The 18,280-nt window shown below is 37.1% G+C and overlaps 1 protein-coding gene across 1 annotated transcript; it reads left to right on the forward strand.

Annotated features, from left to right (window-relative positions):
- Positions 1-1,031: 1,031 nt before the first annotated feature.
- Positions 1,032-11,343, forward strand: LOC139119640 (probable G-protein coupled receptor No18). The gene is made up of 4 exons (XM_070683472.1): positions 1,032-1,788; positions 7,404-7,620; positions 9,161-9,538; positions 10,329-11,343. Exons 1-4 carry the CDS (start codon positions 1,495-1,497, stop codon positions 10,535-10,537), a joined length of 1,098 nt encoding a protein of 365 aa, XP_070539573.1. The 5' UTR covers positions 1,032-1,494; the 3' UTR covers positions 10,538-11,343.
- The last annotated feature ends 6,937 nt before the right edge of the window (positions 11,344-18,280 follow it).

Here is an 18,280-nt window from a genome sequence, read left to right on the forward strand (position 1 = left end):
TACGCGAAATCAATCACACGACTAAAATTTTATTCTATGGTTCTATACTATATATTTCTATACTAAAATTTTATTCTACACAAGGCATTTTTGTTTGCCACAAGAAAAAGGTATTTTGTACCACCAGTCCTTTCGGCTTTATGGGGTTTGAAGTCTCCATACACGGCTGGCGGATCAATCTCGTGAATGCACTTTGTTCGAACGAAGTATAATAGACAAACACTGGAGCCAAAACATCTATGAGTAATAAAACCACTCCCTATGATCACCATCGCTGCAAAATACGCAAATTTGAGTAAATACGCACTCTGATTAAAATCAGATGAAGAGATGGCGACGTTTCAATCTTTGCTTGTTCTGTGCCGTTCATGTTAGTTGCTAGTCGTACGGAGGCGACTATCAGTTACTGGGAACAGCAAAGAACACGCAGAGGTGGAAAGGTCGCCATCTGAGAGCTTCTCTACGTCTGATTCTCGTCAGATTGGGTAAGTACGTTTCTATTGAAGTCACTGACTGGTCCAGGATCGTAGTATAAAATAATATTTGATTTGTTTTCAAAGGAGAGAGAAGAATTACATAAACAATCTATTTTGTTTTGGTTGTTTGATATGTAAGGATCGATTATCCGGGTCCAGAAGGGAAATCCAGGTAAATGTTGCAAGAAATATGTGAGTAGTCAAGGGTAACACTGAAGAATATGATCCAAATTTTCTTACAGTTCAGTTATATTTCGGAGGTTGTGTTTCAATGTATTATAAAAAACATTCGAAATAGAGCATGTCACAAGACTAAGTATATGGTAGTGGACCCACCCATCTTCAGTTTTGCTGGTGATATCGAGGACAAGTTTAGTTTCCAGCCAAGATCAGGTCCCTTGTTTACTTTCAGCTTGTTTTGAAATTCATCTTTTCTGTATGGGTGTGGCAACTGTGTTAAAGGGAACAGCCATCGGGCGTTTATGAGCAGAGCAATACCACGTGAATTGTAATAGCATGTCTATAAACCATAGAAACCTCATAACAGACTTACCCAGTCAACAAACGTATTTGCAAAACTAACTCCCTGAATATTTCCTTTGAAGAGCGACAATCGTGTATCAGTCCCCTGTCTATCGATAGATCAACAGTCAATATTCACACGTCCGTCAACATTGCTCATAGCCATGGCGACGTGCTGATGATTGACAGTAGTCTGCACCAATAATCGGCGAGCTACTCTCACAGAAGGCACGGACACTTCCTAATTAGGACTTGTTGCTTGTGGTAGCCCAAATAGAAGATAAATATAATGTTGTTATTGTACACAAATTTTCAGGCTACTGCGGCGAACTGTCAACGCCTCAGCTCATTGTACGATCTTTAGTTGGAGAAATTTGACACTTTTTTCTTATCATCGCCGGAACGAGAAATAAAGAAGAGGACCATCACCTGAAACGTCGAAACTGTACATTTTTGTTCATGATGATGGCCGACACCGTGCCTCCGACCGATACGTATGAGACAACATCGAAGCCGTTTCCAAGGTGTCGAAGATGTCCATGGATCGTTGCTTGAAGCGCTCATCGAGGGGATAACTCTAGCGATCATAGCGTTGCTATCGATAGTTTTTAACCTGATTGGATGTTACATAATCTTGAAAAATCCATCCTTCAGAACTAAAATTCATTTTAAACTCCTTCTTTCGCTGAGTCTCTGTGATCTGATGTTGGCAGTGACTGGAATGCCTTTATCAATCGTTTCGGTATTCATGGGCAGCGAGCTGCTGTGGACATTTCAACCAGTCTGTATGGTACGTATGGCTTCAATACTCTTGCATTCAGGAACGGGGTTATATGAAGATGAAATTTCAAACAACGGCGTTACCTCAGTGAACGGCAATCATTTTGAATTTAAACTTGATGCCCTTGACTCCATTTCAAATCCACAACCCGTCGAGTTTCATTTATGACAACTGAAGATGACAGTTCGAAGTTCCCTGCAATAAAGTATGAGCAAAACACTGAAACCGCCATTTTGAAATTTACAACGCCTGAAGGCAACATTTTCTACGAGTGTCCATATCTTCAATAAACTCTTAAAAGAAAATGAGTACATTATAATATTTACACAAAGCAAATGCAAGAATGTAAACGCTCTATGTCTCTGTTGACAGGGAAGAGACATGGGAAATCAACTTGTCGGTTACCTTTAATAAGCGCTGAACATAAACGAAGAACAAAATGGCCGAATGGCGGTGATGCTAAATTGTGCGGTGAAACAAATTGACGAAGTGATGCAGTCTCGGTGCTACGCTCTAACAGTTTATGCGCACTGTTCAAACAGTGCTTGCACACAGTAATATAAATTGCGCTGCCTATGTTGCATACCTTGCAGCTGTTGCCACACGTTTCTGTTGCGGTCACATTAGTTTGATCAATCATTTCGTAAAGGAAAGTTTCAACAGCGGAAATGTCAGAACTAGCTACAGCGGCCTCGGTCCTCTATGGCAAGCCAAACGTTGCAATATTCTAGAAAAAACTACTTTCTTTTTATACAAAACATTTTCTTTGTGCAATATGCATTTTCTTTGTGTTATAACCTATTTTCTTTGCATGAAAACCTATTTTCTTAGTGTAAAATCTATTTTCTTTGTCTAAAAACCCATTTTGTTCGTGTGAAAACCTATTTTCTTTATGCAAAAAAAACCATTTTCTTTTTAAAAAAAACATTTTCTTTTTGTAAAAAACATTTTCTTTTTGTAAAACCTATTTTCTTTTTGTTCAAAACATTTTCTTTTTGTACAGACCTATTTTCTTTTTGTACAAACCTATTTTCTTGTTGCACAGCCTTCATTCATGTTGCAAAACGTATTTTTTTGTTGCACAACGTTCATTCATGTTGCAGAGCCCATCCTAGTATTCCAAAGCGACCATTCGTATTGGTCACGTGTCACATCTGTTTGTGCTTGTTCAACTCACGTTTGTCTTTTAAAAATGTGTTATTTTATTTGAAATATCTTCTTCTATATTATTAAAATAACATACGCAAGTTTGTAAAACTTTCATTCCTGTAAGTATAACCTATGCTTGTATTCCAAAACGGTCATTCGTATAGGGTCATGTAACCTTCGAACTATGACATTTTTGTCAAAGGTTATTTGCAGACGCCACCAGTTATGTGCTATCTGTGTTACCGCAGTACTGGTCGGCTCTTCTACGCGCATCTTCGCTTGCCAAGGTCTCGTGTCAGGGCAGCTGGATGCTCTCCGATGAGGTTGTTATTGGGAGACGCTAGTCGAAGTAACGGACCCCGTGCGAGCGGACGATGTGTTACGCGTGGTCAAGGTTTCGTGTGTTCCGTGCCACAGTGGATAGAGGGACCACAGTCGTTTGGAGAGCTATTCAGCGCTGGGACTATTCGCCCCATAGACGAGTATACAGAAGCATGGATGTAAAAAATGACACAAGCGAGTTTCTCGCTTCTGTACACTCGTCTATGGGGCGAATAGTCCCAGAGCTGAATAGCTCTCGAGCGACTGTGGAGGGACTGTGTCCGTGCACACCGTTCGGTGCACAGTATAATTATTTCTTTTAGCGTCATTATTTAACTGGAAGGTTAAAATAGAACATCAAATTAACGATTTCATCTCTGAAATTTTGGATGTGATAATGGCAAATTTGGTAAAAATGATTCCATTTAGTCACACATCTTTTCATTTAAATTAAAGTCTTTACTTTTCAAAGTTTTACTTTTGTCATTGTACGATGAGAATGTGAAACTTTCATTCACAGCATGAACTTGCAATGAATGGTTTTATATATTGCTTTACGCGAATTCATGAATAACAATTACTTTTCATCGTACATTTGTAAAAAGTCAAGCATGGTGACCCATCTTTTTCTTTAGTATTTTATTATTCTAGTATGCCAGAATTCAAAAATCCTTGATAAATAAGGACCCAGTCAAAGTCGTCATAAAGTATCGTCCAGTTGGAATACTTAGACGATACTAGATGATAGTATCGGATAGTATCGATATTAATCATAAATCGTATTATGTAACGAGTTCTAAGCGGTCATATTAAACTATACTAGACTCTAAGATCGATATTTTCTAGCATCGATACAAGACGATACATAATATCGCCATTAGATGTGCAATGTCGCACTGCCCTCGCGCTAGGTAGGCTGGCGCTTAGATCGTGGGGTGAAGCAAGTCTACTGTAGGTGGGAGTGACCGTTCGCGTCATTCTCCAAAGCGGTGTCGCTCGATCGTGTGACCTGGTAAAAACTATATCCGCAACGTAAATTAAACCAGTTAATACGAATAGGGGACAATTAATTACTCAATAAGTTGAAAAATATTCATTTAAAAGTCAAAAACAAAGATTCTAAGCGACTGGTGGGCTAATCTACTCGTGGCATCTGCAAATAACCTTTGACCAGAGCACATTTCACTAGAGCGCCATCTTTATTCGAAGGTTATGTGAACAATACAACATGAATGAAGGTTGTGCAACAAGAAAATCCGTTTTGCAACATGAATGGAGGTTTTGCAATAAGGAAATAGGTTTTTCGACATGAATGAAGGTTGTGCAAAAAGAAAATAGGTTTGTACAAAAAGAAAATATGTTTGTACAAAAGGAAAATGTTTTGTACAAAAATAAAATAGGTTTTACAAAAAGAAAATGTTTTTACGAAAAGAAAATGTTTTTTTTAGCAAAAAATGTTTTTTTACACAAAGAAAAATAAGTTTCTATACAAAGAAAATGGATTTTACTAAACGAAAATAGGTTTTTATGCAAGGAAAATAGATTTTTACACAAAGAAAATGGACCATTACAAAAAGAAAATGGTTTCCTACACAAAGAAAATGTTTTATGCAAAAAGAAAATAGGTTTTCAAGAATATTGCAACGTTTGGCTTGCCATAGTCCTCGGAGAAAAAAATTGTTATGCTTCATTTGCAAGAATGACCCTGTGCTACTTGATCGCTCAAGCATAACATATCATTGCTCGACTACATTATAACGTCGTTGAATTTTCATCTGCTGGTTACACGTAAACCGCACTTCTTATACTAGTAAGTGACTGTGGATATTGAACGGATAGAAGCGGAAGTATTGAGATAATCTGACACATTTTCAATGTAAAGGTTTACCGCGTGCAAATGTAGCAGGAAACAGGAAGCTTTTCGTTGCTCCTTGTATATATAGGATGTATATACACGATGTAAAAATGACACATCGGATTTTGTCGTCAAAGTAGGCTTCGTGCTGGTAAATTCAATATCCTTCTTATGTACAGCACAGTTGAACTAGGAGTAAATAGTCTAAAATATAACATCATTTTCATAATTATTAAAAATAAAGAAGTATGTAACCTTTTTCATATGCTTCTACTGTAAATTGGACGCCGGCCTATGTCACAAATAATTCATACACATCTAGTGATGTTATCGAGCGGTGCAACCGAGAAAGGTAGCTCAACCCTGATGAAATACAAACTCAATTTTAATTGCATCAATATTTAATGGTATAATATAACTTTTTCATAATTACAAAAGTAATATCATATTCTAAGACTGTTTACTCCTAGTTCGCCTGTGTGAACAGCAGTGGGCTCTGTCTATTTTACGGATATGAATAACCGATTTGAAATGCCGTAGGTGACGTTTCATATGTTAAGGGTTCGTATATTATTAGAGAGACTAGATTGCAGCATTCCGAGAACGTAACGTAGAGTGGCCTTAAATGTAGGCGTTCCGTACGCCTATCCTTTTGCATAGATTCGGATTACGACTCATATACCCGACTCACTAAGTCGACTAGGAAATTTCACTTTGATATGTAATACAAACTTGAAATAACAATCGTACAAAGCCATGGGTGACAAAACAAAAGGTTATGTTGATTTCAGTTGCCTGAACTTTGTAATAGCGTAGCAGCGTGTATGCGACGTCTGCCGCCGTCTGCGATTTCCACTACAGGGGGTACTTTAGCTTTGTTCAGTGCAACTTTGCATCCTTTTTGTTACCTAATTATCTCAGAATCAGACGGCGATCGATAAAGACAAGAGCAACGATAGAAAACGAAAGGAATGTCAGTTTCAAGTTTATGACAAAGCGAGTGTAAAATGCACGTTGAAAACGACTGCCAAACGACGTGAGAACCCGTGACATTATCAGAACATGATAAGCGTGCGCAGAAACTGATCACGTATCCGTTCATGTACGCAATTGTAACCTCTCTATAGTGTCTTGCCTTGTTGTGTGGCTCAAGGATAACAAAAGTTCGCGAACCTAAACCTTCTACAAGTGGAACCATAGACATTTCCCAATACAAAATTTTAATTTCAATCAGTTCTGATATCAAGTCTGCCCATTTGGAAATTGTTAATATTATAAATTCTGTTGAACTTGAAGGAAATATAAACTTGTCGTCGGATGTTTGAGCCAAATTTTTTAACTCTGTTGCGCAACCGAGATCACTATACTATACCCCACGTCGATAACATCCCTCTCCAGGTCCGCCCCTACCATGTATATCACTGTTAGATATTTACGCAATAAAGCACATTCAACGATGGTAGTACCACGAGATTTTGACCAGTTCACGACATATATGCACGAGCGATAGCGAGGGCATATATGAAGTGAACTGGTCAAAATCTCGTGGTATACCGTCGCTTGGTTTGATAATATTGCTATTATATCATAACAGTATATTGAAATTCTGGCGTGAAATGTCAAAAAAGGAGTTTTGCTCAAGCTGAGAGCCTGCGCACATGCCAGCTGTGGTATGTCGCCAATATACCACGGTTCTTTTCGCGTCTCGACCAATCAGATCGCTGTATTTTGCACTGTCAATATACTGGTATGATATAGTTTTTAAGGAAAAAGATCGGCACCATATCGCTCAAAACATCCTCGGACTGTCAATTAAGGTAGAATGTACCTCAGAATAGATACTAGGGCTCGCCATCTTTTACAGTGCTACTTTGGTCTACCAATTTTAGGAGTTCATTTTGAGGCATATGAAATAACATAAATTCTCACCTGCTTATTTTTGGAATGTCCAAAACTTCATTTTCCCATAGAGTTAACATAGGGATGGCGGTCATTTTGAATTTCAAGAGTCGGTAAATATTTGGTTATATGTTTCTCTTGTAACGGATTTTGCACGGTGAAGCCCCTGATATTTAATTTCGAAAGAGATTTGCTTAAGTTTATTTACAGACAGATGGAACAAAAGTTTTATGTCTTCTAGTTTCGAAGCGCGAACTACCTGCAGATTGTGAAAAACACTTTCCCACAATCGTCGTTGGAACATACCAGTTTGGGCATGTATTCTAAGCACGATAGATCGAAATACGATGTGAGCAAATTTTGTGCGATTTGCGTATAATTCCTTGAAATTTCTTCACAGTTAAGCGGTTTCGTATCCTGTTCTGTGCTTGCGACGTCGACCTTCGGACTGACAGCGATATCCCTGGATCGCTATTTCGCCATTTCAACACCGCTCAAGTATCGTGACTACCTCCAGTCAAAGAAAATCAATGTGGTCATCATTTCCGTCTGGGTCCTTGGAGTAATTATCGGATTGATCCCATTTTTCGGATGGTCTCCTTACGCTTACAATGAAGGTAGACGACCAATTTCATTACATACCATGAAAGAAAGTAATGAGTTTTTTCTCCAGGGATACAAGCTAATCATGGCTTTCTTTTGCATGAAATTGAAGGTCAGCATGTCTTAAGTCCCAGAGTATCAAGCTATTATTCAATTAATAATGTGAAAATGATGCGCAGTTAAAAGCTATTGAAATGCTATCGGTCAATATTTAACGTTGTAATTATGCCCGGATTTTGTGCAACCCATAAAAAAAGTGACGTGTTTTAAGTTTGCATGTCTGATAGTCCAGTGAATTTCAACGTCCGAATATTCTGAACATTCGTCTCTAGATCTGGTACTATTGTTATCTGAGCGGTGGGGGGGGGGGGTCAGACGTGTTTGAAGGCGAACGAGCAGTCGGCGTATAGTGTATGTGTGAATGTAAGACTAATCGACCAGGTAATAAAAACGAACAAACACAATATAACAGTATCTATTCCCTACCGTGATACTGATATCCCATTTCTGGTGAGGTTATCATTATTTCAAATCAAAATATAATTTCCCCCGCAGCAACAAAAACAAAGATACAAAATCGTATATCATATTTATGTCAACTGTATGTTAATCATTTTACACTTATACACTATCAATTAAGAACAACAGGACGCCCGTAGTCCTGGCAATGCTGCTTGTGGACTTTCTGGAATGATATTTAGAGCGCCCGAACAAAATCGGAAATGTCAGATCCCGAGAGTCGCGGTCAGAAGCCATCCTTTTGTCTTGACTTCAGGCATAATTTCTCTGTCAAATGTTGGCATTTTCTATTGGCGTTTTTAAAAAACGCTACAACAGGCAACATAACTCTGCTATTAATATCTGATCACAGCGTTAACTACGTATCGGGTTCCATACCTGAACATTGTGTCTACTCCCTTATGGAAATTCATACGTGTTGTTTTCAAATTATTGTGCCAGTAATCAACAAAGGACAAAAGCAGGAGCGAAAAAGAAAGCATCTGATACAGGTAGCGTTTGACTTATAAAATCTTCGTGTCTACCGTAGACACTCGATGTAAACTGAACATTTACAAATTTCAAGAAGACAGCCTAAAGGCGTTTGGCGGCGATAAATTCTAGCGACAGGAAAGATAAGAGGAACTACTGAGTATCTATGGGCACGAGCTATCGAATTATTTATTAAGACACACATGATATTCAATATACCAAAGCTGGATCGCGAGCCATTCATATTTTATGTGACATTTCAACGCCCCGTGTTGGCATTCTTAAAGATGGAGAAGGAAAATGGTTGTTTTCCATCTAACACTATGGAAAGAAAGGTTGAGTGAAAGACTAATATTATCGTTATCCTATGTAAATAACCCTTATAATGATATGAATCCCCCGGTTGTTTGGGAAGGTAGAGTTTTCAGGACTACATTTCTTAGTCATTTGCTTGATTGGAGATGGTTATTAATTAATGAAAATTCCGAGAAATTGTATGTCATCGCGTGCGTGATGATTAAAAGAATTTAATGCATGAATTGTTTGTTGCGCACCACACGACAGGGTCCCATCACTGCTCTCCACAGTGGACATCAGGGTGTGGCTACTACACATTCGCCGCTGTTACCGTGCTGGTGATACCCGTCTGTATCATGGCCACTTCGTACCTCTGCATCTACCAAAAACTCAAGCAGAGGTTCGTGAAAGCCAAGCCAGGTATGTTGAGGATGCATCCCCCGAGAGGGTCACAGTTCCCTGAAACGTCCATAGCAAACGTGGTTGATGTCGACGATCCTCCAACCCATGTGTCTGCATGGGACAACAGTTTGTCAACTTCTGGAAACAAGAGTAGTAATAGCACCACCCTGGCGGGGAGACAGAGGTCCAATCAGGTCAAACGAAGGATATGTCTAAGGACAGAGAGGAAAGTTGCAATAACAGGTAACAATCCGGGAAATTTTCTGTAATTTCTGAATTGAATTGAAAAGAATGTTGAGGTTGCTCACTTCGACAGACTCACTAGCTGTATCTGTCAGCATTTTCCATGATTTTACTTTCAAACTAAATAAGTTTGTGAGAATGTACTAATTTAGATTTGTGTATACACTTATTATTAACTACCAGCTTGGAGTGTATGTGCAATTTTGAACAAGATAAAGATTACACTGCGATTAAATGTTTGTCCAAACATTAAATCGCAGCCCCAATGAGAGAAAGCAAAAACAGTGGATAATGTGCATATCTGTACTGAAATCTTTACAAAAACTGTACAGAGTAGTCAAGGGTAATGCATAGAAGTGAATGTTTTCAACTGTGACATCGTATATTCTGTTTCCTTTGTAATATTACCAATTTTTGATAATGACGGGAAATCATAATGACTGTTAAAATTTGAATTTTCTTGTCAAATGTTTCACAAATGAATAGTCTCCTAATGCAGTAAAATCCGATATCCCTTCAGAGGGTAGAATTCAGAGAAAACCAGGAGAGAATAGGAAGATATTTTGAGGCTAGTGGGGCTTTAAGAAAGTACACGTACTTAACATACAGTACGAAACCTTCAACATATCATTAAGGCAATGCAGCAATACTTTCCTATAACTATTCGGTATGATCTGGGACCATGGAAGCTAAAATTGAAGACTCGTACCGCCATCATCAAACTATAATACCCACCTTCAAATGACATTTACAATAGCAATTGAATGTTGTCCGATTTTGTTTCCCACAGGAGCCATTCTAATACTGGTTTATTTCATTTGTTGGTTACCATATGCCATAGTCAACTCTTGTTATCTCAGCGGGGTTGACTTTCATCGATACATCCGGGTAACTGCTACGTGGCTCCTGAGCAGCAATAGCGCTGTCAACCCTATTATCTACACCTGGACAAATCAACAAGTGCGAGAGAAAGTTATTGACCTATTCAGAAAATCATGAAAATCATAATGTAAGCGTAAGTGTGCATATGACTTTGAATTTTACACTTTTCCGCCTTGCGTTGGTGGATGATAATCATAACTTAAGGGAGAATGCGGGGGACATTCGGACTCCCAAATATTTACAATTGTCTTCTGATCTATCATTTGTGAGGGTTCATTTTAAACTCTTGGAGTAACAAATATTTTCACCGTCTTAGTTTTTCGAAAATCGATAATTTTACTTTTCTCGACAATTTTTTTTTATTTGAGTTATCAAAAAAGTTTTAATACATGCCTTATTACATCTGAGAAAGAATTGTTTTACATTACAGAAGCCAATAAAGTATTGTACATTATTATTATCATGTGTCATGCCTGTTGTGCATGGGTCTCGTAGGATATCAAAACTGTAAAGTCCCCACTTCTTATTATGTGCAGACATTTTCTCTTTTCTAAAGGCGATGTGAAACTAAGTTTTTTGTACAGAGTTAACAAATCTTTTGTATGCTATAAAACTGGGTAGTTCCTTTTTACTACGACAGATATAAGTTTCCTTTTTACACAATAACAGAAAGTTTTGGATCACCTAGTATGATCTGCCATATTGTTGGTCTTTTTCTCAATTTTAATTTTTGTGCCCATAACATAAAAAATTATTCCCAAAATAATTGCACATGTTGACAATCATGTAAAATATGAAGTAAAGTTTCCTTGTTGTTTTTGTAGAAAGAACAAAGAGCATTATCAACCGTGGGCAGATTCATTTTACTCAGTCTAGCATTTGTATATAGGATATTGTGTAATATATTAAACTGAAACTCTCTGAATGTGTTTCTCTAGTACCTAAATTTGCACGGTGACCCCTGACTTTTATTTTTATTTTGGTGAGTGAATGGCTGAAAAGTTCATTGAGGAAAGTTTGAGCAAAAGTTTAAATATTTCACTTGCGATATATACATATATATATATATATATATATATATATATATATTACACGTTTTGTATGCATATCTTATTTATACTTTTATTTGATATATCGACCAATACTGAACATTTGAAATATTAATTACCAATCAAGGAGTAGAGTGTTTTCCATATTCGAAAAAAAATATTTTTTTCCTAAAGTTATATTTGCAAGATTAAATACTGTAATGTAATCGGTCAACCATATGTATGTCGACAATTAAAGAGCAATATTAATCTTGAAGCGTATTTTAGTGACAGTGGGACAAGAATATCTCCAGTCTCCGGTCGAGAATTACGGACTGACAAAATAAATTAGTTGATGAACGCCGACACTATAAAGGAATACAAACAAACACCCGACTTGAAAAAATGTTTCTCTATAAGACGATGTACGTTTCCACATGATATGGATTTAATTGCTATAAAGTAAAGTAAAATGTTTAAGGGTTCCGGCTGGAGCTTTTCTTGCTTCTTTCCTGATGCTCCTTTTCACAAACGATTGCTGTTTCACACACGAGCCAACAAATTCAGTTAAGAATTATAAAGTGAGTGGCCGACTATTCGAACTACACCGCGCTTCTTTACTCACATGAATAGTAGATTTAGTGTTTAAGGATCTATTTACTCATATATTTATCAAATTTTACATTCGTAAACAGTTGCTTTGAAGAATAGTCGATGTTAGATCAATTATCTATGCGCGACTGTTAAAATAAAATCAGGGTGGGAATATGCTTGTAGGAAATTTGTATATTAAATCAAAATAATGGCTTGGGATGATTTCGTTTTCTAAGCAGCTCATTCATAGAAGAGAAGGCAGCATATCGCTATTTTGGTTGTTTGTTTTTCATTTTTGAAATGCACATTGTTTGGGTTCAAGGAATGAGGGTAATTATGCCAATCAGCGTTCGCGCGTTTTAATGGATTCCTTGATCACAATTTCACGGGTCGATGAAAAACAACTTCACCGGTTAAAAGTAACTATGGCAGTTATTAGGTTGAAACCTTCAGGGAGCTGACAGCAGTCAATACAACACCAACATGCAAGTAACTACCATTCTAAGGACTCGTGTCTATATTTAGCGAATGTAAAACTCAATCCGCGATCAACCTGTACTGTGTTAAAATGGATCAAACAGTCTTCAACTTTACCGGATGATAACCGACCGGTCTCTGTCATTAGTTAATTAAGATAATTCTTCTCTTTCTTTTTAATTTCAACAGTATCTATTCTAAGGTTATAACACACAAGCGCGAGGAAAGAGCTATACAAAAGTGTTGTCACGTGATTGACGTTATGTTTATTTCAATATTAAAACCCCGTAAACGTTTATGCATGTTGTATAAGACCTCTGGGACTTGGACTGACTCATAAAATGTGTTGATATTTTAGTTACTGAGCGACAATGAATTAATATTACCCCGATTAAACATATCGTTCGCTTCCATTGTGAGCAGTTGATGAATATCAACAAACACTATATACCTTATCTTATGGACAATGGTGTGTGTGTGTGTACAAAAAGGCAAAGAGATGACCTAATTATAACTAGTCTCTCTATGTTACTTAAATACAAAGTCATGTCATGATATTATAAAATCCATTCCCACTGTTTCTGCAACAATAATGTCACAACAGACGTTCGAAGATCTGTGTTCATTGTGCGTGCAAGACGGATACGAGCTTAAAGAATCGGAGCATTGCATAAAATATCACGACTGCGCGTTTTGGGAAATTGTGATGATGGGTGACAGAGCGCCTACAACCGATAGGTACACGTCAATACCGAGCAGTATGGAGATATTGGAGATGTTCTTGAATCAAAGCATGAAATTCTCATCCATATAAAGAACTCGCCACCACACTTTCCTTTTGATGGACATCAAATTGAAAATATATTGAAATGATATAAAACTTTACATGTTAATGTATCCGAAATTCAACAGTGAGGGGAATTAGAAGTGCTTTCATAAGAATTCCCCATTGTTCCACTGTCGCACGAAGTGCCCTGGGTATTTCGGACTTAAAACGTTAAATGATACACCTACAAATTGTCATAAAACAGCACCTTTGATGTTCGTAATCAAAAGTAACAGCCTAAATGACTTAGTAAACGTAAGAGTGGCCATGATTTACCTGTAGGCGTGGAAAGGATCTTAAAGACAACGGCAGATAGGTTTTTGTGTGCATGTACAAAGTGGTCAAATGATGATGAATAAGCTTATTTAGAAATATGACGAAATGACTTCAAGTAATTGTATTGTATTTGCAATACAGTTCAATTTATATCGGTATACGTGTGCCCCGATGCCAGAACTAGGGCCCAGTAGTCAATTTCCGATTAAATCCTCTTTTGTGAAGACTATTCTGGTGGCTTCTTCAAGTGAAACGAAAAAGATTGCTTGAACCCCTTTTTCTATGAAGGCTTCTCTTTGTCTGCGCCGTGTAGAATAGCCATCAACATTATCATCATCTTTATTAAAGGGCCATGTCTGTTACGTATAATGCTGTACTGTAACATTTAGTTGTAGAGAGAGCAAACTTTCTTTTTGAAATGTTCTCAGGAAATTATTAGAGTTTCAACGTAGCCAAAATTTCTTATAATTTCTTTTTTATCATCCTAAATTTATTTCTGAACTCTCCGAGAAAGGATAAGTTAGTTCTTTTTTCTTACAGCATTTAATGGTTGACAGAGTAGATGTGTGATGGACAAGTCAAAGATAGAATAGCTGGGAATCCAACAATAACACAACGTGTTTTTAAAAGTGGAGTTTATAGTTAGATTTAATATATAAAGTTTTGCAGTGCGCAAAAGTGTCATCAACCTGATTAAATCAGATGTAGGGATGGCTACATTTCCTTCTTTGCACAACAGAGAACAAACAAAAGAGGAAACGCCGCCATCTGTACGTCTGATTTCAACAAGGTTGAATTGTCATCTGCTTTAAATGCTTACTCTATAAGAGGTGGAATTCACAGGGAACTCATTATAATAAATTTCTTATTACACACTTAAATGATAGATCCTTTAGAATGTCAATGTTTTCTACCATGGCAACATAGATTTGCTATACTTTGGTCATACAATTACAAAGGTCGATCATTAAGACGCCAACTTTGCTATAATTTAAGCAAATAATGTATCCCTTCCGGCCCATGATGAACGAAAGCAAACTTTGAACGACATAATGTACGAGGCGAGGTCGAGTACATTATGGAATGCAAAGTTGGCTTGAGTCCATTTTGGGTGGGAAGGGGTGCATTATCGCTATTATTTCATAGTTTCGGCGATGCCAGTGAATTTGTAAATTTAGAAATCATCTTGGGCCACAATGCTGAGCAATCGGATAAATTATTAGTAATGATCTGAGGGTATGACGTCACAAAATTGTATAATATAATATAATGCGTAATACTAATATGTGCGCTTGTTACCTTTTGCCCACTACACTTATTACCTTACTACTACATTTGTATATACAGACCAAGAAGCTAAGAACTCAAAAACAACGATTCTGACAAAGCAGTGTGAAAGGGTTTGATCAAACCATAGACAGTAGAGGGGGGGGGAACACAGCATGATATCCACGTGTACAGGGATGAGATGGTGAGTTTACTTTTAACGGTATGCAAATAGCCGTGTATATAAGAGGAATGTGTACGAAGATCGCGGGAACAAGGGACAACACCCGGCAGTATGTAACATCCATGTTTAGGAAATAAACGGTGTTACTTCAGAAGAGTTTTAGCCAGTACTCTATTTCTGTATCCCGACGATGTGTCGCTAGCTATTCTCCCGGAAAGAGAGGTGGTGAGCTGTAATACATGGTGTAGAATCCGGGTATTTCAGCGTTCGATCCCTTTCGAGCGAAGGTTTTTGTAACACAAAGAAGCCTCGCGCTTTGACTTTTTTAACATTAAAATCTATACACTTAGGTTTTTCTCGGAAGTTTTCGCTGCACATTGCCCGTGAAATACAGTGCTGCCATTATGATTTTATCTATCGTCTTTTACGTTCAATAAAGTCATTTTGACTCTAAAATACAGGAGCCATTGCTGTATGTAGTCAAAGATCGCCAGGTGTTGGACAGAAGGGCCCAAGACTGAATAACAGGCAAGTAAACAAAAGAACATAGACAAGTTACATAAAGAAAAAATAATGCAAACACAAATAAAAAAGAGATTAGTTACAATACAACTAACAAAAATAAATTGAATATAAAAAGCGAAAAGACAAACGGTCAAATATGTGACCAGAGCAATTGTTGAACTTCTAACCAAGGAAAGTCACCACCTTGCTAGGAAGCGGCCCTCTGTCCTAAACCTGTTTACGTTAGCTTGGGTGCTTATTCATTTCTCTATCTCTTTGCTTGACTGTATGCTGTCTTTTTTCCTATTTCTTCCTTTTTACCGTTACTTCGTTTGTCGGTTTATTAGTGTGTTGACTTGTTCGTTATTCAGACTGAGGCTACAGTGGATGGACTCAATCAGCACAGGTTTATATAATAATATCATGAAATGTAACTCGTTCGAGACTTCATGTAACAAAAATAAAGTACTTCCGATTTTCATTAGTGTTGTAGAGCAAAATGATATACGTTGTAAAAAACAGAATGCAAATTCAGAAACGGGCTACCTTTGAAATATATTGCGATATAATGCATAGGTACAATAAACTATTCCAAATGAAGATTTGATGAAAACGTTTACCGATAAATTTGTAGGCTTCGACTACGTATGCTGCAGCTCTGAGGGCAGCCATGTCAACTGAAAACATGATCATGATAGCCAGTTTTGTTTACAACCTCGATTTCGAAAATGATGTCACATATATCACAATCATGATCGTAAAAATCGAACGCGTCCCTGCTGTATTGTATACGCTGGACTGCTGAGGGCGCTGTTTGTCAACATCAGATCAGCTGTATTGTATGGTATGGTATGGTATGGTATGGTATGGTATGGTATAGGACAGCACTAATAAAATAAAGAAATACGAGCATTATCATCAGGTTGTTGCCCGAAGAAAAAAATCTTAGAATCCGAAAGACATCAACTCCAAATAAAGTTTGAAATGTTGTCACAATTATATATTTTTGACTTAAGGGAGCGTTCAGTTTTTATAGCCGGGGGTGGGCCAGCAAATTCTTCCTGCGCATCGGTCAAAATAAGTGAACCCCCTTTCCCATTGTACCAAAAATTTGATGACCCCCTTTTAAGATGACAAAAATTTCATGACCCCGTCCCCCCCCCCCCACATTGCTTGAGTAAAGCTGCACACACAAACACCTCGGGGTATTGAGCGATAGAATCCCCCCAAAAGAGCTTAGATTTTTTCAAATGACCTTCCTTACAAACTCACAAGGTGTTAATGCTCAGATTTCCCCTTCTGACTTCCTATAGTTTTGAAATTAACCCTAAAAGGGGTTGGACAGAAATTATAGGTGGATCGCAATATTTTTGCGCAAGCATGTGTGTACAAAATTTTGATGTTTGGATTTAATTGAAAATCAGCTGTTGATAATGTTGAAATGGTAATGAATGCAAAACTATATCTATGCATTCATAGATATTTCATAATTTACATAAATGTACTTAAATGAAATAGGGCTGTTACAACTGGCATGTGGACAAAAAGCTTGACTTTAGAATTTCACCAAAAATGTTCATCCACTATACATGGGAGTCAATGAAAAAATTGTGAATATTTTTTTTTCCAATGAAAAACTTGGTATATTTTTGCATATGCAGACGTTCAATAATTAACATAATTGTACTTGATTAGAATATGATGGTAAAAGGTGCATATTATGTGTACAAGAAATCTGATTATGGAATTTCACTATACACGGGAACCTATGAGGAAAGTATGTATATTTTTTTTCCAATACGAAAATAGGTAAACCCGTGTATTTATGTACTCTCGATTATTGATATTAATGTAGTTGATTAGATTAGGGTGGTAACAAATGGATATGTTCACTAGAAATTGGATTTTGCAATTATACCAAAATGTAGATTCACTGTACATGGGAGTCTATGAGGAAACAATGAATAATTTTTTTCCAATACAAAACTATCAAAATCTGTGTATTTATAGACATTTGATAATTCATTTTAAAGTACTCAGTTAGCCTAGGATGGTTAAAGGTTGATATGTGTGCAAGAAATTGGATTATGGAATTTCGCCGAAATGTTGATTCACTATACATTGGAGTCTATGAGAAAACTAAGAATATTTTTTTTACAATGCTAAACTAAATTAATTTGTGCCTTCATAGGTGTTTGATAATTGATACAAATATACTTGATTCAAATAGGGTATTTGAAAGTTCAGATGTGGACAACAATTATGATATTGGAATTTCACCTAAAAGTATTATTTAACTTTTCATGGTACTAGTAGTCTCAGTACAGGTAACTGTTAAATAATTTCCCTGACAAAACTTGCTATATCTCTAATATGTAAGTAATAGGAATTGTTCATTGCCCTCAGTGAGCTCGATTTACTTAGACAAGCCTCAGAGTTACCAAGTCAAGATGTTCATGTGACATATGATTATACTTTTGTTCAGATTTACAGTAGAATAACTTCAGAGAATGAAATCATGCAACGAATCATTTTTATCTCTCAGAATATTTCTGAACACTGAAACTGCATTTTGACGGGACGGATACTTATGAAAATTAAGTGACCCCCCTCTGCGATGTTTGAAAAATACATGACCTCCCTCCTCCCTTTGCAGTTTTCAAATTTGAGTTGACCCCCCTTGGATTTTGCCGGCCCTCCCCAGC

This window comes from Ptychodera flava, chromosome 20, assembly GCF_041260155.1.
Source record: "Ptychodera flava strain L36383 chromosome 20, AS_Pfla_20210202, whole genome shotgun sequence".
NCBI classification, from domain to species: Eukaryota; Metazoa; Hemichordata; class Enteropneusta; family Ptychoderidae; genus Ptychodera; species Ptychodera flava.